This window comes from Syngnathus typhle, linkage group LG1, assembly GCF_033458585.1.
Source record: "Syngnathus typhle isolate RoL2023-S1 ecotype Sweden linkage group LG1, RoL_Styp_1.0, whole genome shotgun sequence".
In the NCBI taxonomy this organism is placed as follows: domain Eukaryota; kingdom Metazoa; phylum Chordata; class Actinopteri; order Syngnathiformes; family Syngnathidae; genus Syngnathus; species Syngnathus typhle.
The window spans coordinates 24,934,264-24,956,097 of NC_083738.1; the positions used below are offsets into that span (position 1 = coordinate 24,934,264).

The 21,834-nt window shown below is 45.1% G+C and overlaps 1 protein-coding gene across 1 annotated transcript; it reads left to right on the plus strand.

Moving 5' to 3' along the window:
- The first annotated feature begins 1,126 nt into the window (after positions 1-1,126).
- dhx15 (DEAH (Asp-Glu-Ala-His) box helicase 15) lies at positions 1,127-13,466 on the plus strand. The gene is made up of 14 exons (XM_061279869.1): positions 1,127-1,274; positions 2,012-2,285; positions 2,436-2,629; positions 2,705-2,864; positions 3,494-3,712; positions 6,266-6,433; positions 8,872-8,958; positions 9,031-9,180; positions 9,248-9,356; positions 11,367-11,558; positions 11,649-11,771; positions 11,833-12,011; positions 12,074-12,243; positions 13,212-13,466. The coding sequence occupies exons 1-14, from the start codon at positions 1,267-1,269 to the stop codon at positions 13,318-13,320; spliced, it is 2,142 nt and encodes a 713-aa protein (XP_061135853.1). The 5' UTR covers positions 1,127-1,266; the 3' UTR covers positions 13,321-13,466.
- Positions 13,467-21,834: the final 8,368 nt, after the last annotated feature.

Genomic DNA, 21,834 nt, shown 5'->3' on the forward strand with positions numbered 1-21,834 from the left:
TCCAAGTTGAGGTTAATGACTCTCGCAGGCGGCTGATTTTTTTTTTCTTTTTTCGTCTTTGCGATGGCCTGACTGTTCTCGTGTCTCGGGAGACGCCTGGACGCCCGCAGCTTTTAGGGCACATGACTTGACAAGTGTAACTTTCTGCTCTGCTGCTGACAGGCCTTGTTATTAGCTGCCAGAATAGAGCAGCAGTGCGCCAGAAGAGGCAAACAGGCAGAGGTTGTCACTCATCTTTTTATATAGAATCACAATAGAAGGTGAACAAAAGCTTGCAAAGCATACTGCTAAATCAGTAGTATGATAGCTGAAAAGGAAAACAGTGCAAAAGCCGCATTGCGGGACGGCTTTTTTATTCTATTTTAATCGGGATTTAATTGATTCAATTAACTTTTTTAAAAAATGTAAAAAAATAGAAAAGAGGGTTTGAGCGCCACCAATTTATTTATTTATTTTGCTGAGTCATGTTGATGGCTAAAATGTTTTGGGGACTAGGTTGTCATTTATGATGAGTCACACAACTGCAGAGGATAATTTTAACCATTTAAAATATGTCTATGATTAATCAAAATGGTTTGACAGTTACAAGGAAGAGAAAAAATATTCCAAAATTATTTTAAATGCTTTCTTTAGAATGTGATATGTAAGTTTGTAATCAAGAGCGATTTGGTATTTACAAATATTGATGGGACAACTAACCATTATTTTAACTGATTTAACCACATGTGATTTATTTCAATTAATAAATGAATTGGGGGGAAAAAAATTAAAATAGCCACATTATTTCATATTTACATTGCAGAAACTGCAAAAATACACATATGATGATGATTCGATATTAGTTTGGTTCATTAGCGTCCGCCATGAAATAAAATGTTGAATATTGTTTTCCAAAATAAAAGCAGAGTAAATGAGCTGTTTTGATTAAACACAAAAGACACCAGGGTACTTTCAATCGATTAATTTGATAACCACATAATCAGATGTTTATCAATTCTGAAATGATCTGCAGGTTGTTCAACCGATTAGCAAATGTATTTGATTATTTTTTAAATTAATTTTAAATTTGTACGTGATGTATTTTCCCAAGTAGCCATGTAATGATCCTGTCAGTGTTGCAGATGAAGATGCAGCAGCGTTTGGAGCCGAAGGGGGCGTCCGCTCAGTGCATCAACATCTCTCTCGTCATCCCGATCAAGCTTGAACGACTCCCGTTCTTGCAAACATGCCAAGTGTCGATCCCATGACAGGTGTACAAGGATAAACATGATGAGGTGAGGACGAACCTGCCCGTCATTTCTCACTTTCGATTCAGATCAGAATGTATGGAGCGTGATTGTAGCATACGGCAGCCCGTGAAGCTAGTTCAGCATCGGTTATGTTGATAATTAGGGGTATTTAAATAAACATCATCGTTTGCACAAAGTCAGCATCTTTTAGCGAGTAATTAGATATAAAACGTGTTGCGTTTTTTCACAAGTGTGTTATTAAAAGACAGACTTGTGGCAGTTTGACAGCTGGCGACTTGCTCTGGTTTAGCATTAATACAATTGGCTGACAGAGGTCATGTGACTCGCATTAAGGAAGTTCTGTCCACAAACAACAATTTCACTCTGGTTTTATTTATTGTTATAAAATCCTACAAGTCAGTCCTTCGTATATTGCGAGGAGTGTTTCCTTGCAATATAATTACGGAATCCTGGTGAGCCGTATGAAGGAATACATAGACGCCTCTTTGAGCGCATCGTCGCAATACGGGTGTGTGCCCGCCATATTGAATGTGGCAGCTATACCCAAACCAACATGCCGATTATAAATATTTACTGCTCTTATTCTTTTAATAAAGATAAGCACGAAGCCAACCATTTGTTTTCAGTTGCAGTATTATTTTCACAATAAATGATTCAAATTGTGTTGTGAAATTCTTGTCTTATGGTTTCCACTTACTTGTGTTTGCAATATCTAATCCTCACTTAATACTGTTTTGTGTATCTGTCGCTATCTCCTCCAGGCGTGACCGGGAGAGGGTCCGAGGTGTTGACGAGTGGTCAAGGGCTGGCCCTCGTGTTCAGCGTGGAAACATGGAGACCGACCTAGGGCAACCCACCGAGCGAGAGCACATCAATCCGTTCACCGAGCTGCCCCACACGGCTCGCTACTACCAGATCCTCAAAAAGCGGCAGCAGCTCCCTGTGTGGGACTACCGAGAGAAGTTCACACACATCCTGATGAATCACCAGTGTTTTGCCATTGTAGGAGAGACCGGTTCTGGAAAGACCACACAGGTAGGACAAACATGTGGGTCATATACAGAGGGAATAACGAGAGCTATCATCAAGCGAATTACCACAAATCACGTTAATCTCCTGTTTTGGTGCTAATCATCATCCAGTTCTGGAACCTTTCTTCTCACTTCCGCTTTATTTGTCCGTCAGATCCCCCAGTGGTGCGTGGAAACGATTCAATCCACGGCAGGAGCCAAGCGGGCGGTTGCCTGCACCCAGCCCAGGCGGGTGGCGGCCATGAGCGTCGCCCGGAGGGTAGCCGATGAAATGGACGTCACGTTGGGCCAAGAAGTGGGCTACTCCATCCGCTTTGAGGACTGTAGCTCTTCCAAGACCGTGCTCAAGTAAGTACATCACAGTTTCTAAGCACTCTGAGGGTTCCAACAGAAATATCTCCAAATCACATTTTATCTCCAAAGATACTTGACGGATGGGATGTTGCTACGGGAGGCCATGAGCGACCCACGGCTGGAGCACTACGCCGTCATCGTGCTGGATGAAGCCCACGAACGCACGCTCGCTACAGACATCCTCATGGGCGTCCTCAAGCGGGTGCTCCGACAAAGAGCCGACCTCAAGGTAAATGCAATTAAGTCCCCCAATTAGAACCTGTCGCCTTCTCACACTGCACATTTCCAGAAATATACACATATGTCTGGTATTTGGTTCCTACCTAAAATAAACGGAGATATCCTTGTTGTTCCGAACAAAGAACATCCGACTCGGCCGTTAACCGTAGTACTCACGAAGCAGATGGATAACGCCTTCGTTGTTTGTCATTGTCGAATCCGAGGTTATTGCCAACGTTCCTCCGCTCTACCGCACGCCCTCCCCATCTCGGCCGCCGAATCCGGGACGTTTAATTCGCCTTGATTAAGAGCAATTACGATGCCCCGCCGAGCGTAAAGCGAAAAATGCCGAGACGCTGGCCCCGGAAAATAGCGGAGATTGAAAAGCGGGTGAAGCGCTTCCCATCAGAACCTTAATGCCAAACACGGGCGGACGAGGACTGCCGTGTTCCGTGTAGGTCGCCAACATCTTGCGATGGCACCCGGAAGTCTAATAAACAGCCTCAATCATCCCGTGTGGCTTTTTATCGCCCCGTGTCATCATCATCATCATCATCATCATCTTCATGACAAAATATAAACTCATTTTCTGCTTGTGTGCCCGCGCCGTAATCACCCGTTCTCCTCTTCGTGCTCCAGATTGTCATCATGAGCGCCACGTTGGATGCCGGCAAGTTCCAGAAGTTCTTTGACGGCTGCCCGTTGCTGTCCATCCCCGGGCGCACGCACCCCGTTGAGGTTTTCTACACGCCCGAACCCGAGCGAGACTACCTGGAGGCGGCCGTCCGCACGGTGGTCCAGATCCACATGTGCGAACAGGACCCAGGGGATATTTTGCTGTTCCTTACTGGGCAAGAGGTACGACTGCAGTTTTGTAATCCATACCATAACAATAATTCATTATAATTTCTTCATTTATAGTTTAAACTGTGAATAAACCACGAATTATAACCTTAAACCAGTAAACAAGGCTTTAAATCAATCTTGTGGCATTTTGGGGCATTTTAGAAAGAGCAGAACAGTGAGTCAGTTTTTCCTCTTAGCTAGCTAGCTAACAGCTAGTTAATAGCTAGCTAACTAAAATTCTTAAATGTTTTCAACTTTCAGGGTCAAAACCTTCCCAATCATATAATGTATATTTTTAACCTCCTCTCATTCGCTAAAGCAGCTCAATCTCTGGCTAGCAAACATCACAAATATGCTATTAGCAGCATGTCAGATGTGTCAGACTTGAGCTAACATTTGCTAATCGTCGCCAAATATAGCCTCTATTATCCTTCAAACAAAGCTGATAATTCTCACTTCCTGTTTGTGTTTGGGGACCCCATTACTTGAAAATTTCGGTCACCTTTTGAGTTGTTTGTCCGCCACTCCAGCTCCGAGGGTCCAGTGGACACAAGCTATACAATTTCTTAAGAATACTAATGCAAATAGCATACCTAAGCAATGAGGAGACGAGTGACCGACCAATCGAGCCTTCCTCCGCACCATCTCCTGAAATCATTTTTTTTCCTTCGTGCACACGCTTTGCCCATTGATGTGTAATGGAGGGCAGGGTTCATTCTTGGAATGATGAATTTGGTTACAACTGGGTGAACACACACACATGCGCACTGAAAAGCTCAAAAAACCATTGCAACCTGGAGCCTGATAGACATGCACAAGGTTCTGCTTTTGGAAATCTAAATGATTTTTTTCATTCTTATTGTCATTGCAGGAAATAATTAGATAGGACCTCAAACCTACCCATCAGTTTTCATTTGCTCTCCTGCAAACATGGAAAATGGGGTTTGATGGACATTTGTTTGTCTCACAGTTTGCTTGTGTCATAAGACAAAAACAAAATGGTCAAATGGTGATTTGTGGTCTGAGATTATAAAAAAAAAAAAATGGTGAAGGATTTTTTGATTTTCAAATTCGGGCCTTGTCTCACACACGCTTCAACCATCTGTGATGTTTTTGGGTCATGCTCTGTTTTTTTTTTTTTTTGGTGGTGGTATGTTTACTATCTCGCATCCTAATTGGGTTGAAGGAGCGCAACGTTCAAAGGGTGCCTCCTTCCAGCTCTTCTTCACCTCCAAGACTTGGTAACAACTTTCAAATGGACTAATGATGGGGAGGCAATCTGTGTCTGTCTTTTATTTTTTTTCTCCACTTTTGATTTCGGAGCATGAGGAAGGCTGCACCTGCTCTCAACACCAGACCCATCCCAGCTGTCACGTAAAACCAAGTCCTAATATTTAAGTTCCCCCCCCCCACAGCGGTGTGATGAGCAGGGAAAATCCAGAGAGATTGGCCTCATGGAGGAAAGCATTGGCTAGTGGGCCCGACCCAACACGTGGGCCGTACTCCTCCGGGAACGCCAGCCCGGCTTGCTTCCAGCGCTTTGGCAAAGAGCGCCGTTTTTTTGTCTCCACAGCAGCTGCCGCGTCCCGAGGCTTGATTGGCTATTAATACGCCGGCTAATTTGACCGATCTATTACGATTTCCCGTTTCCCCACTTGTCACCGCGTTGATTAAGAGGCACACAGCCATTGGCGGGCTTTGACTTCATCTCGCGTACGCGGGGACCACCGGGGCGGGTTTGCTCATTCATATTCAACGGATAAAAAAAAAGAAAACAAAAAACGATATTAGTAGTAGTCATTGCAGTTATCAGGTGCATCACACCCTTCCACCTTTTCAACGCCCACAGCCAATAAAGTTGCTGACTGGGTCAACAGTTGTTTTTTGCCTATGCTGGGGGCCGCTGAAATAAAATAGACCGAAGGCCACAAATGGTCCCCCGGGCCACATTTTGGACACGTCTTTGACTGTACATTATCTGTGTCTGTCTGTCTCTCTCTGTGTCTCTCTCTATTCTTCTCTGTGTTTCTTTATTTTTTAATTTTGCTTGCCATGCATTGATTTTTCCTTGCATTTTTTTTTTTTTGCTGGCTTGCGCTCAATGCAATGCCCTTGTTGGCCTGCAGGTGATGCTACAGCCCAGGCTTGTCGTCCCTTGTCCTATCCAGGTCTCAATGTTGACAGTTAAAAGATAAAAAAAAAAAAAGCACATGTGCAGTTTTGAGGTGTTTCTATGTGGATGTGAGCGCAATACAATAAAAGTGTGCAGCCCGTCGCCTCGGCGTGCACGTGTCGCCTTGCGCTGGCACTGTCATGTTCTCTAACTCCTGCTGCCACTCAGGCCTTCCTTCAGTCTGGCTCCAGAAGCTTGCGCCTGACTCAGTGACTTGCCGGCGGTGAGGCACAATCCGCTTTACAGCGCTGCGGAATCACGAAGCGTGCTTGTGTCTGGCTGCCTCGCACGTCACATTTCCCGTGATGGCTCGCTGCAGTTCATGTTGAAGTTGCGGCGTCAACTCTTTCCTGGACGCTCCGTTTGATCGTCGCTCGCCGTGTCTTTTACAGGAAATCGAGGAAGCTTGCAAGCGCATCGAGGCGGAGGTCAACGACCTGGGGCCTGACGCCGGCGAGGTAAAAATCATCCCCCTGTACTCCACGTTGCCGTCGCTGCAGCAGCAGCGGATCTTCGAGCCGCCTCCTGCCAATAAACCCAACGGCGCCTTCGGAAGGAAGGTAAACAAAAAGTTGGGAATCGGACGCAAAGCTCAGACTGATGAACATGTTGGATGTGTGCCTTTAAGGGGTGTGGCCTAGTGCGTGATGTCACTTCTGAGGAGGGTTTTTGTTTTTGCATTAGTGTGTTTGTCGGGTGAAAGGGAAATGGCTGCAACCATTGCTCTCTGTCCATTGGCAGAGCTAGGGGGGGGGGCGTGGGGGCACTGCCTCCCCCAAATATGCTTTGACTGGTATTTTCTTCACAGCTCCCATCCCCCCCACGCAGGGAACCATGAATATTTATTAGCATTTTCTGAAGAATGCTTTGGATTTGTAAATACAAAACTCTTGGCAACCCGGTACCAAAATCAACAACCTAGCAAAACTAAACCTGGTATGAAATCGAACATGGTTCCCGCAGTTCGGCCCCGCTGTTTTTGAGTCATTGATACGAACGGGGGAAACAAAGTAGGAAGCGACTCCCTGAGCCAATCTTTGCTCCAAATGGAAGGAGGAGGTAACACGTACTCCTGTTCGGCCTCACGTTGAGTGAAAAATGCAGAGATGTCATCGGAGCCTCCCCGAGAGGAAGTCGTGAAAAAGAATTAAGGCTTGTCACGCCCGCCGCTGCGCATGCTAACGACTGCATTAGGCAGCCCTCAATTAACATAAAGCACTCGCTCGTCATTTATTCGCCATTTGTCCGGGAGAGCCGCTGATTGTCTTGCCGCGTTTCCCCCTTCCAAGACTGTAATCTCACTTGGACAAATGTGCCAAAATGAGTTTATCTGGAGTGTTCCGTCAAAATCTCTCGACGCTTTCGAATGCGAAGGCGTCATTTGACGCTCCCGTCACTTTAAATCGAGGCTTTATTTGTCAACAAAGCTCGCGTCCCGAGCGTTAAACAGTGAGCGATGGCCCGCGTTAGCCGCTGCGCTTGCTCCCTCCGCAGGTAATAAGCCAGAAATAACACGCAGAAACGACGCTTTAATGATATTACTGATGAAGCAAGGCCCGGATTATCCGGCGCACCAACACACTGGAAGGAGCCAGCAGGCGTCGGGCGTAATGGCCCCGGCCGAGATAATCCTTCACAATCAATGCAGTCAATGAAGCCAACTATATGACGGCGAAATGGGAGAGGGTGTCATGCGCGGCAGCTGCTTCTGGCCCAAAGACAACCTCGAGTATCGGCGTTTTTTTTAATTCCCCTCAGTGCTCAGCCGCCTCGTTTCCGAAATAACGTATTGTTCGGTTCTTAAAAATTCTCGAGTTTAGAAATTTAGCCCCCAAAACCGAATTCGACATGTCTCTCATGAGTAGACGTAGGAAAAAGTCTCAAAAAATGATGCCCAACAAGACACAAAAGGTTTGCCATTTTGTTTTGAAGCAGCTGTTTTATGCTGGTTTCAGGTTTGCCGAATGGCCATCAAATATTAAAAATGTCACTTAGAAATGTAAAATTGGGTGGACGTCTCTATTTAAAAAAAAAAAAAAGTCTCAAGAAGACATGCCCAAAACGACACAAGTCTGCTATTTTGTTTTGAGGCGGCCATTTTATGCTAGTTTCAGTTTTGCGGACTGACCATAAACATTAAAAATGGACAGAATTGGGTTTGAAATTGTCATAAAGCAAAACAAAATTTGGTCTATCACAAGTAGATAATAAAATAGTCTGATAAATCTTTGCCCAAAATGACATAAGTCTTCAATTTTGTTTTGAAGCAGCCATTTTATGCTAATTCCTGGTTTGTTGACTGGCCATTAAATTGTGTTTGAAAATATCACTTAGCAACACAAAATTTATCACAAGTAGATAAAAAACAAGCCCGATAAAGCCTTGCCCAAAACGACACAAGTCTGCAATTTTATTTTCAAGCGGCCATTTTGTGCTCCTTTCAGCTTTGCTGACAGTATCTGCTGAATACAGCCTAATAATCCTCCAAGGTTTTCCCCACTTATTTAGATTCACGGTGGCCTCATCTCAGCGGCGGTAGGTAACCACGAGTTGCCGACGCTCCCGAAAGAAGCATTCTTTTTCTTTCGCCCGACGCCCACCCACACATTAAGTTATGACACTCGAGAGAGGCAGTTGCCTGTTGGAGTGGGCCATTAGTCAGCCGTCACAGTCCCGAGTGCTGTGATGAATCTAAAAGGGCTTTCGTTATATAAGTAGAACTCACCCCGGCGGCGGCGGCGGGCGCTTTTTTTGCCTTCGCGTGATGTGCCGTTTGCGTGGATGCTGACAGCCAGAGACCCGTCGGCTGCGATGACTCATTTGACTGTCATTTCTCATCGCCGGCCTTACCGTGGGGATAATTGTCATCAAAACTGATCCCGCGACGCGCTGGACATTCTGTCTCCTCCTCTGTTTGCAAATATAACTTTTCCTTGCCTCGGTTTGGTTTCACAGACTCTGTTTTACGAGTGTCATGAAGACTCATTTTGCCACACAGGTCATCGTGTCAACAAACATCGCCGAGACGTCCGTCACCATCGACGGTGTCGTGTTTGTGATCGATCCTGGATTTGCCAAGGAAAAGGTCGGGAAAGCTTGATTTATTACTATTTGGATTTATTTCATCGTATAAAGTGCTGAATTCCTGCACGGATAGATGTACAACCCTCGCATCCGAGTGGAGTCACTTCTGGTGACGGCCATTAGCAAATCGTCGGCGCAACAGAGGATGGGCCGAGCCGGACGCACGCGTCCCGGGAAGTGCTTCCGCCTATACACGGAAAAAACCTACAGGACAGAAATGCAGGTAGGACGCGGTAAATCTCAGAAAAAGTAATCTCATGCTTTGCTTACTATACCTTCAATTGGCATAGGACAACGCCTACCCAGAGATCCTCAGGTCCAATCTGGGCTCCACGGTGCTGCAGCTGAAGAAGTTGGGAATTGACGACCTGGTGCATTTTGACTTCATGGATCCACCAGGTTAGCGTGAAAGGATTCCAGATCCACTTACAATAGCTGAAAAAGTGCATTTTAAAAGTCACACATGAACCAAAATAGAATTTAACGCTGTACTTTTGAACACCGAAGCGCGTAATCGTCGGTTAGCTTATTGCTAACAAATACTGTGAAATGTCAGAGACGGGCTAGCAGGAATTAGCACTTATTAACTTGATCATTTACAAAAAAAACCTTGATAATTTACTTGTACTTTAACCGAAATAGAATTCAACACTACTTTTGAACACCAAATCGCATAACCGTCGGTTAGCTTATTGCTAACTAGTACTGTGAAATGTCAGAGACGAGCTAGCAGGTATTAGCACTTGCTAATTTACTAAAAAAAAAAAAACTTGCTAATTCACTTTAACAAAATAGAATTCAACTCTGTACATTTGAGGACCACCAAATTGTGTAACTGTCAGTTAGCTTATTGCTAACAAATACTGTGAAATGTCATAGAGGGGCTAGCAGGAATTAGCACTGATTAACCTTCTAATTAACTTTTACTTTAACGCACATGGCGCGGCTTCAGATTCAACAAAAGAAGATGAAATAAAAATCCGATTTTAAACAACCATCTGCAATCAAGCGACGCCGCAACAGATGAGCCGGCGTACAGCGAGGGAACCCTCGTCGTCTCGTGTTTGATTTGATATCAGACAACGGCGTCGTCGTGATTGGGATCAGTGTCGTTTTAATCGATACAAACGCAGTTAGAAGACGCTCTGAAACCCCGCGGCCGTTTGAAATGAGGATCCGCCGCGTCACTCGGGAGCCGGCGAAAGATGACGAGATCAAATGATCCCGGCAGATATCAAACGCGGCATATTTGGAGATTTTCGGAGCGCTTGCGGTTTTGATGAGCAGTTTGACTTGGAAACGCGCGGCGGTTGCTGTGAATCACGGCGGAATTAGGCCAAGCAGATTCCCCCGTGAGAGCGTGCGTTACTACATCTTCGCGAGGAGACCGCCTCCCCCTTTTTCCTCCTCGCCATAATATAGTTTTCATCTCACCTCCGAGATTAAACCCATCTACTCGCCCCCCTCCCCCACCTCCGTCCAGCATGGCAAGCGCCATTTTGCGAGCGAAATTGGTTACATCAATAGCGGCGCTATCGCCTCCACGATTGCCTCCTCCTTTATATTCCTCCAGTGACTGACCTCCACCATCACCCCCGCATTCCTCACAAAATGGAAGCGTCAACATATCGGATCGGCCTCGTCGACCGGCCAAGCGAGAACGAGCTCAAGTGGGGAGGAAAGATGACTTTTTATTCCTTTGATGCACCCGGTGGCATTGACGCCGCAACCTAACAAGCTCCTGGAAGCCGCCGCTAGCTTTGAGTCCTGGACAGACTCTTTATAATATCTCGTGGCTTCCGATCGATTTTTATGCGCCCGCCTCTGAGTAAATGGGCCAGGCAGGGATGTGTCTCCAGAGGCGACGCGCTGTGATATAAAGACTTAACAGCGTGTTTTGTTTGCCTGTTCCCGCCACTGTGTGTGTGCGGCGTGTGTGTTGGGGGGGGGGGGGGGGGTGCTGTCGAGCTAATCAGCCCCAAACGCCATTGACTTATCGGACGATGGTTTCATTTGCCTCGTGACGTCTACAAAAGAAGTTCCTTTGAGCCGCAACCAGGTTTAATGTGGGTTTGGCCTGCAGTGAGCGTAGTACAGTTCAGTTCATGTGCTCGCCTCGATGCCTCACTATGGGAGTCAAACATTCAGGAAAAGCCTTTGTGATACCCAACATTTTCTTTAACCATTTTGGCCATGGAACCACAATTTTTTTTAAATCTGTGCTACTAGGTAGCCATCTGCCATCTAGTGGTGAATGGTGATATTACAACTTAAATGTTGTCATCCGTATCATATAAATTTGTATTTAGTTTTACTATACTCAGATAACTATTCAAACAAATAATAAGAATAAAAACCGCACTGAAATAAAAATCACCCATAAAAATCGGTCCCGTCCCTCCCCGGCAGCTCCCGAGACCCTGATGCGAGCCCTCGAGCTGCTCAACCACTTGGAGGCGCTGGACGATGACGGCGACCTGACGGATCTCGGCGCCATGATGGCCGAATTCCCGCTGGATCCGCAGCTGGCCAAGATGGTGGTCGCCAGCTGCGAGTCGGGTTGCTCGGACGAGGCGCTTTCCATCACCGCCATGCTGTCAGGTTGGTTCAATTTTCTTTCGCTTTTTCAAGTGCGGTCTGTACTTTGCCCATCTTAACTTCTCCCTGTGGGCCCATCCCGACCTTGTTTAGTCCCACAGTGCTTCTTGCGACCCCCCGCGGCCAAAAAGGCGGCCGACGACGCCAAGATGCGTCTGGCTCACCCGGACGGAGACCACCTGACTCTTCTCAACGTCTACCTCGCCTTCCAGCAAAGTAAGTCGGTGCTCGGCCCTCCCCCTCATCCCGATTCCTACCCGATCGCCTTCCTCACCAGGCCACCGATCGTCGCAGTGGTGCTACGACAACTTTGTCAGCTATCGCTCGCTGATGGCGGCGGACAGCGCGCGCCTCCAGCTAGGCCGGATCACCGAGCGCTTGGGCTTGCCCCGGCGGAGCTGCGAAGGGGACGACGTCCACGTCCGCCGCGCGCTACTTACCGGCTTCTTCATGCAGGTCTGAGTTATTTTGCATTTTATGGAATTGTTTAATGACAAACTTTTTCTCGATTTGCGCAGGTTGCTCACTTGGAGCGCAGCGGTCACTATTTGACAGTGAAGGACAAGCAGGTGGTCCAACTTCACCCGTCCAGCGCTCTGGGCCAAAAGCCCGAGTGGCTCCTCTACGGCGAGTATGTGCTCACCGCCAAGAACTACATCCGCATGTGCAGCCGCATCCACCCGCAGTGGTGAGTCCCATGCACAAGCTCATCATTCGCAATCGGTGCGGAAATGATGCAATTGAACTCAGTTGGTACGATTATTTCCTGACTGCAAAGAAAATCTGTTTCATTACAGCTATCAATGCTCGTGAGGAATGTTGCCACAGATAGTATGTTGAAAAAGTAATTTAGTTAATTTACAGATGACTTACTTTACTGGTCACTTTATTTTATGAGTAACTTAGATTACAAGTTGCATTGAATTCAGCAGATACCGACGTCCCTGCTAAAAAAAAAAAAAAAAATGATCCAACCATATTTACCACTTAATTGGAAGTAGAATTTTAAAAGTGACATTTCAGAATATATTTTTTTTTTTATTAGAAATAAATTAAAGACAGACTTTTAAAAAATATATATTTAAACATTTTATTTATTAGAAATAAATTAAAGGCAGACTTTTTTATTTTTTTTATTTAAAAAATGTATTTAAACATTTTATTTCAATTTTTTTCTAGATTTCACTTAACGTTAAGAGTCTTTTTTCCTTATACATTTAACTATCAATGTTACAATGGCAAAACTCATCATTTATAATGTCCAACATTTTTAAATCTAACAATTAAATCCAAAGACCTCCTGCAGTCACACACACAATCTACTGGGAACTTAAACTCTTGAACTCTTAAAGCTTGAATGCATACTGCGCTGCAATCGCACTTTTTTTTCAAGCAGTCTCATTGAAGCTAGAAAAGTGTCGACGGCACAGTGTGTGCGACAAACTCAAAATAGTGCCTGCATTTCCAAATCTCTCTCCTTCCTCCATCAGTGCTGTGAGAACACGTGAGACGTCGATTCGCTGAAAACGCGATGCATATTACGTACGCCAAGTATATACTTTGGCTCAATACATGTTGGAAAATGACCAAGTAGCTTCCTCCCGTATCAAAAAGTTTGAAGACTAATGATTGATGTTTTTTTTTTTTTTGCCCAAGGCTTCTGGAAATCGCCCCGCGCTACTACGAGATGAGCAACTTCCCGCCGAGCGAAGCCAAGAGACAGTTGCAGCGCATCAACAGCCAGCTCTCATCCAAGCAATTGTGAAGAAAAGAAACTCCAGATTGACTTTCATCCGGTACAGTTCCCATCTCGTCAGGTCTCGCATCCGCCGCTCATCTATTTTGAGAATTGGATTGCTGTCACATGTACTCCTCTTCCACGTAATAAACATGAATTTTGGTATAAAACAACCCAGAGTGTCTGTAATTTAGTCACAGACCTTTAAAATCTAAGATGTCACTCGGCTCCCTCTAGTGGTATGGGACAGAATCACTTCCTAAGCGCATTTCAGTTGTATTTAACTTTTACGATCAAATCGCTATGGCTTACGAAAAACTTAAATACGCTTTTTGGAATCTTTTTTTTTCTGGTAATGATGAGCAATCAAGCCTTCTATGCTTCTGTTTTTTAAAGTCGGATATAATGGTACCCTGTCAAAAATATGCCAACGAGCGAGAACTAGAGTATGACTCAATCTGCGTCAACTTGTGTGAAAAAGCCTTTCAAGGTGCTAATTGAAGAGGTTAGCATGTGTTTTTTTTTTTTTGTTGCATTGTTCCAAAAAGCGGGTGGCGCTTTGCCAGCAAGAAAGCGAAAAAGAGTGAGAGTCATCCCTCCCAAAGTGAAGCCAATAGAAAGGCCATTAGTCGGCACTGATCTGGAAATTATATGGAATTGATCCTGAGGTAAGAACACTTTTTCAGGCTCGATACTTCCCATCGATTCCGGCTGCTATAATTATAAATGAAAATCGTTACGGAGCCAACTTGTGTTTTGAACTGAGTCGCGCACACTCGTGCACACAAAAGTGATTTCCTCTCCTTGTAATAGAAAGCATCGGCTTAAACCTCTTGAGAAGCCACTTTATTAGGTACACCTGTCCCTATCGAATGACATTCAATAAATAAGAAAGGCTCCTTCCACGTCATTTTGCATGTACATCAAGTGAAAGGATCATTTGCGCCATCTAGTGGCAAGTGACGAATTGCAGTGTAAATTACACACAGCTGATATTGGTCAAGACCAACAACACAACTATTTTAATTTTGTGTCGTGAGCCAAAATGGGAGCGAACCTGCCCGACCGCCGTTTCACTAACTTTACCCAAAGCCGCAGCGGGCGGGCAGTGTGTGAATGAGCGGCTCCAATCCGCCGCCACCCCCGGAGTCCATCCTGGCCGTCCGGCGCCTCATCATCATTTGATGACTGCAGGCAGGAAACTTTTATTGCAGCACACCTCAGCGTTCTGGGGAGTCCATCCACCCACCCACCCGCTGTTCCTCCTCAGGTTCTTCTTTCCTTGCTTTCTTTTTTTTCTCCTCGTCCGAGCCAGGTGTCTTATCTCCCATCTTTCCGCACACAGCACAGCCAATCTTTTTGGGGAAGATGGCGACGGGAATGTGACAAATCCATCTGTCCCGGTTTGAATTTGTATGCTAATTTGAAGTAATAGCCCCTCGGGGGAGGGTACGAGGGAACAATTCCATCACGCCGCCTACGACAGCGACGTCTCCGCCCGGGCAAGGGACGCGGGTGCACACGAAGGCCGGGTTAGCCTTGATGGATGGCGAGGCGGCCCGCAGGAATGGCGCCGAGGCACGAGGCCCGAGCGATTCGACCTCATTTATTCCCGGTGAACTTTGACCCCCGTTTGCCTCATCGCGGGAGCATCATAGCCTCACGGACGGGATGCATTGTCACCAAAGTGTCTGCGGCTGTTGATTTGATTCAGTGAGAAGCTTTCACGCGTGGCCGGGCAGAAAACGAGACAGCTCGGAGAGAGGAAACACAAGATGCATGTATCAAATGAGCTGAGCCGTGTCGTACGCTCGCCACCTTGGCCCTCCCCTGACGGGCTGCGAAAGCGTATGACACCGCTCGGCTATCTTTAAATTAATCTCTACGGCGCCGGGAAGATAACATTTCTCTACGGCGGATAAGGTGACGCTTACTTTTCTTCCGCTGCCATAACAGGACCATCACGGCGGACCGTATATACTTTATATAGGACTGCAAATAGTATTCGGTCTTGAGTACTCAGCCATACCGAGATCACAAATACTTTTGAAACCTGGAATTACAATAAACATGAATAATAGTAACATTCTCTTTAGTTTTCAAAGCTACCTTTTATTTAAAAAAAAAAAAAAAAATCTGGAAAAAGTGCGGCACATATTGTTGAAATATTTGGGGAATGAATATAATGTCATGGAGGTTCTCCAGTCAGATTTTGCAGGACATTTTGTGTTGGCCTTAGTCCCACTCTTCACGGTGTTCCACAGGGTTCAATGTTGGGGATCCTTCTGTTTTTTGTATTTGCTGCCCCTGGTTTCCCTTTAAAAAAAAAAAAAAAAAAAAAAGTCTTTCTTTTCACACGGTATGATGTCCCGGTATGCAAACATTTTCTTCTTCAAGTCACTTTTGGCCAGGAAATTAAAGCCTGATGGCACTGAACTTGAACTTCAATGGAAAGAACACATAAATTGTTCTCCCTGATGTCTAAAAGCAAACAGTCTCCAACCTGGAATTTAAATAGGACAATGATTTTTTTAATATGACCGGCAAATTGGTGCCGTTGTTGGAGCTCACTGCTGAGTCCACTTTTGCACCCACTTCACTCGTGCATTTTAGGATTCATTTATTTGCTTTTAAATGTAAAATGATCTCGCCCCTCTTCTTGGAGCTGTCTTTTTATCAGCTGAAAATGTGTCAGCTCGGCTCTCCAATTTGGATCCTGCTTTTAACTGTTGGCTCGCATCACAAAGCAATGGCTCGTAGCTCAAAAACGCACAAGTCGGAGCACTCGTACGTCACTCGTGCTAAAATACGCAAATATATTGTTGCAAGAAACGCCATGACATTGCCATGAATGTATGAGACGCATGCCAGAACAACAGGTGGCGCTGCAACCGCGAGATACGAGGCAACTTTAACTAACCACATCAAAGTACGTATTAAATAGTATACAACAAGTTCACGACTGCGTAAGTTTTAGTTATTTAATTATTTGCAGTTTTACACGTCAATCAACTAAAACATCACAGAATAGGAAGAAGGAAATTTTAAAATAATTAAAAATTTCAAAAAGTTTTTAGAACCGTGGTATCCACCTTGCGCTATTAATCATTTTTATTTCATTTTATTTGGGAAGTGGGAAGTGAGGGTGGGGAAGCACACCATGTGACTGACTGAGGATTCCGGCGGAGCTCATCGCCTCGCCTGCATCCGCACGGTTCCGTCCGCAGCCAGACAGGCCGGCTGGAAGAACTCGTCGCAGCGGTGTCGACCGGAATCCGATCTCGAGGATCGCCCACCCCGACGCGCCTGGCGAGTAAAATGGACACCCGGGTCCGCCGGAGCGAAGACGAACCGGTCAGCCTCACGTGGGAGAGCCGCTGCGAGCAGGTAGGACACTCCGGCATGATGCCGCTGACTCTGACACACGCTTGAATATATTTTGTAGTGGAATGGAAGCTAAAATCTCCTGAAATGAAACCAATTCATAAAAATAGGCTCTTGTTCTTGTGAGGCACACCTGAATTAATAATTGTAATTAACTCCAGCTATGTTCCTTTTTTAAAAATCTATTAAACTTTGCCAACGACTGCTCTTTTTTGAAAAAAAAAAAAAAAAAAATTAAATGCGTGCTTTGAAGAACCGAGTCAATATTTAAGATGCAGTAAAGAGGAAAAAAAAAAGAGAAATTACAATCGAGGCGACGTGAATATTGGTCAGGTTGCCATGTTCATGGCTCGTGTGAGTGCAACTTGTTGGTTGCCAGCTTTCACTTTCAGCCCCCTTTTGAAGTTCTCATTTGCGCAAACTTACGATATTCAAATACAGCCATTTAGCATTGTCAGACAAAATGTCCATTTAACATCTCAGTGCGTAAAGTTAGTCCAGGAAACTCCATTTTTTAACCTCAACATGAAAGAGAAGCAAAAAGATACTTTAATGAGTGTATTATTCCGGCAACTATATAGCAAACAAAGCAAGTACATATGCAAAGGTGGGACGATTGTCAACTACTTGTTGCACCCATTGTGTTTTTGGGCTACGCTCACATAACAAATCCATTTTTTTCTTGAATTGAAATACTGCTAATGTACAAAGCGCTTTACATAACAGAAAATACAAGCTGAAAAACTATTCCTCCATATGCTTTGTTGTTCGAACCGGATCGAATGATCACAGCATGCATGACGTCACACGCTAAGCTAAGTTTGAAAATCAGCCGTATTGACGAATACAAATACTGAGAGAGAATATTTCCAATCACAGACACAATAGTGTAAAAAAAATACGATATCAGTTATGTTGTTTGTGGTCCCGAGTTTTGATTGGAACTTTTTGTGTTTGGCCCAATAAATCTGCATTACAGTCGATGAATTGAAGTAAGCAGGTCATCCCATCCATGTTGTTCACCCTTACCCGCCTCCGAACCCCCGACCCTAAATCCAACTGGGTGGGTAAATAAATAAATAGGAAGCAAGTAAAGGCAAATGTTGACAGAGGCCGTCCTTGTGGCCACATTAGCCACTCATGCTTGAGCGCTGGCTAAAAAGGCGCTGCATTATTCACTCGCACATACAGACATGAAGGACTTTGGACTGTGTGTGTGTGTGTGCGTGTGTGTATGCGTGTCTGGACCCGTGAGCACTTTTCGGGGCGCACGCCTTCACTTTGTGGGCATGGCGGGAGCACGATGCCTAATTAACATCAGCTTCTTTCTCTGGGGCTGCTGTCCATGGTGCTGAAAGTTTCAGTCCTCAACAGCCCTGAAACAATTTCGGCTCTTAGATCGCTACCCTGTAAGAAAATTGGGGTAGCAATAAGATTCTTCGCAATAAGTGGTGGCACGACAAATTCAACTGTCTAAAAATGTGTAATTGCGATCAACAAAGTGTAAAAGTAGTATTTTGGAAGTATTGGGAAACTGCAAGTTGCAAACGTGTGATTGTCGCTAATGACATTTGGGAGGTGACGAAGTAGTCAAATGCAACGCGTAGCACAAAATTGATCCGAGTATTGCTTGGCCCACTTTCTGCATCCTTTCTATTCGTCTGGTCGGCCCGTGATAGCACATGGTGGAGCGGCCATTGATTTACGTGCACGGGTGTGTGCGTGAGTGTGTGTGAGCGTCGACTGCCTTCAAGATGGCTGGCGGAACAGATAAGAAGAACGACATTTGGGAGGCCGCGTTATCGCCCGCGCCATCGGCAAACTTTGCTTCATGGCTTCAGGAGAATGTTGTTTTTTTTTTCTTCCGTCTGACTTTTGCCCTTGCTCATCAACAAGCGTACGCTCGGCGAACGCCACGCAACGCTTTAATGAGCACGGCGGAGAGCGACATATTGCCGAGATACGGATGGATAATGATCTAATTGAGACTTGCTGGAAGTGTCGTCGCTGTTGACCTGCTCGCCGTCTGGCTGCAACATGTGGGAATTGCTGAAAACAAAAACAAACAATGAATAGCTTAAGAAACAGAAGACTCGCCCACTAGTAAGAATAACGGCGGTGTCTTGAGATACAAATTTAATCCATACTCTTATCTCAATTCCCCTCCACTGAAATGAATGGAAATGCCATCAGTTCAATCTAGCCGCCCACAGAGGATTTTTTTCTTCTTATAATAAAGAAAACTAACACTTTATGATATGAAACTTATTATTATTATATTGAATTTCTGCTTTGCTAATCTTGGCGAGACACAACCAAAGAAGTTCAAAAGGATAAAGAATATGTGCCTATGAGTATTGTTACATTATATCTGTGTGTTGCCCCACCGTTTGTATTCAAATATAAGTTGCTGTGAAAACCATGATTGTTGATGCTAACTGTTAACATGTCAATGGTGTTTTACATTATTTGTTAGCATTAAGCTAAGCGGGATTGCGATGCGAAGCTTTGTTGTTTCTGCTTTCTGTTTGCCTGTGATTGTGTTGAGAGGCAAAAAAAAAAACACCTTCCACTCGACAATCTGTTGATCCCTGGCGGAATCCCGAGATGAAAGGCGACGGTGGCGGCGTGAAGCATCCTCGCCTTCTCACCGGGAGGCAAAAAGACACTCTGGCAAAACTTCGAACGACACAATGAAGCGTTATCAGCGGCGGCTCTTTTTGATGGCGGCGCGGAAACTATCGCATCCCCATCCGACACGCCCCAGCCTGCGACTCCCCACCCCCTACCAAGGTGTTCCTTTTGATTACCTCTGCGGCAGATTAATTGCTTTTCTGAACTCCTACCCAGCTGATGCCCGCTGGCTGCACCAAATGGACGCCTGCCAGAATGGAAAAAAAAAACCTCACGACAAATCCCAATAACCGGCCTCGATTGCTTCATTTTGCCGCTATCAGTGACGTTCTCATCAAAGTTTGTCTTTTCAATTCCCATTTTGTAATAATTATGCAGTAGTCCTTCAATCTTCTTGTCCTTTTAGTCCTTTTTTGGATTGTACCAAGTTCTCAAGGAAATACTGCAGTAGTGTGCGTCAATTGGCAAAACGTTTGAGTAGGTTGCCATGGAAACGGCATAGTACTCAACTAATATTGGAGGCTAAAAGCTTGGTGATTGAAAAAACAATTTTCTGTGGAGAAAACTAAATTATTCCAAGAAAAAAGGATTTTGGCTAGAATTGTTTTCAATTAAGAAGGCAGACTATCGCTATGGAAACCGCTAAGCATTAGTGGTTGAGTAGTTTGTGGTTGCTGGAGGTGGGCGTCTGTAGGTCACCGAGTTGACTTTTTTCCCGTCAACTTATCCTCATTGCTTGCTGAAATACATTTTGGCCTTGAGTTGTTGCTGGTGAAGCATTTTCACTTCATTTTGCCCCCACCTTCATTGAGTGCTCTTCCCCCCCCCCCCCCCCCCCCCACTCGCCTTTGAGACACACGTGTGCATCCCATCTCTTCCCCCTTTCCTCCTTCAGGACATCCTGAAAGCATGTCCTATGGTTCGGGGGGGCGTCAATGATTTATGCTCTCCATTTCGCGAGTAGCCCACCTTGAGCCGCCGTTTGGACTCAAATGCTCTCGACTGAAGCTCGGCGTTCCCACAGGTGCGGGAAATTCTTCCAAGTGGCCCGAACTAACATTTGAAAGATTTGAAAAGTGCATATACATTTGGGATAAAGGCTGTTAAAGTACTCGGCGTTCCCAGTCTTTCTTTCAAGAACAGACGATGCGTCAAATAAAGCTCAAGGAGCCATATTTGGTCACTTAGTTAAAATGAAGGCCACGTGCTTCAATTTCATTTCAATTTCAGTTCAACCATCAGCAAGGAAAGATATGGATAATTATGAAAAGATTTGATTGGAAAAAAAATGTCAGTTTCAGTGATGGACATGAAATTGGCTGAACGTGTCTATCATGAAAAGTCTCAAGGAGCTGGATTGAAATTGAACAGGACGTCAGCCATTTTAGATGGTGGAGAAAATCCGATCGGAAGCGGCCGTCCTTGAGCAACACCGACGCCATCAAATCTGGGCGGAGCTTTTACGATCGTTTCCAGAATCAACCCTTCAAAAAAATGAAATGTTCCTCTCATTCGTGGACTTTCTTTTCCAAGTGAAGTTTAGGCGGTTTAATTGGTTCAGGTGGCGCAAAGAGCGCCACGGGCCTCCTCTGGTACAGACGGCCCACCCACGTCAAGTGCAAATCAGCATGTGAGGAGCGCACTGACTCATCCGCCGGCTCGCCGACAGAGCGGCCAGTGTGATGTTGGAAGATTCTCGCCCTCAGCGAAAAAAAGACAACAAAATAACAATGGCAAAAGAGTTGAGCTAATTGAGCTGGGAGCCCCGGCGAGAGCTGGTCACGTCCATCTATCTATCCATGGATGTCTTTATTGCTCTCAATAGAACACGGCATCGTTTTTTTTTCTTCAGGACTCGATAATACAGCGATCCCCAGCCTATTCGTGGGTCGTCCGAAATCTGTAAACAAGCTTGTGGATTTGTTTTAGAACTTATCCTCAGTTATTCAGGACACGTGATATAGATCAGTAGTAGTTTGACACCAAACGTGTGTGTCCAATTAATCGATGGAATAATCGAAAAGAAACCGATTCTAAAAATATTCGATGGTGAGTAGTGCCCGACTGGGTTTTAAAGCAAACATGGTGAAGCAGCATTTTGTTGTGATGCTGCATTGAAATGGAACAAATTGCCAACTGATGAGGACGGACTCAAATACATTTAAATCCAGATTAAAAGTTCGATTCTTTTCCTACACAAGTTATTTTAAGCATTTTTAAAATCGATTTCAATCCATTTATTTACTTTGCGTGTTTAAAGGTTGCTAGTGTTCTCTTAGCTACTTTCGTCTTCAGTTGTTCTGTTTGTAAATGCTTTTAGGTGTTGTATATAAAACACGCTCGCCAATAAAGTCGCCTGGTTTAGCGTTCAGTTCCACTTGATGACTGCAGGGGGAGCCCTAAACTCCCAATGACTCCAGCTCGCCTGGTGTAAATTGAAAGCGGGACGCGTCAGTATCGCGGCGCTGTGCCACGCAAAGGCTAAAACGGGCTTCATTGTGTGCATCACGGCCCACTAGCTGA

Excerpts from the sequence above, each read along its gene's own strand:
- dhx15 (XM_061279869.1), top strand. Across the intron at positions 8,959-9,030 it reads CTGGATTTGCCAAGGAAAAG|ATGTACAACCCTCGCATCCG; the intron begins GTCGGGAAAGCT and ends CTGCACGGATAG. Across the intron at positions 11,559-11,648 it reads CATCACCGCCATGCTGTCAG|TCCCACAGTGCTTCTTGCGA; the intron begins GTTGGTTCAATT and ends GACCTTGTTTAG.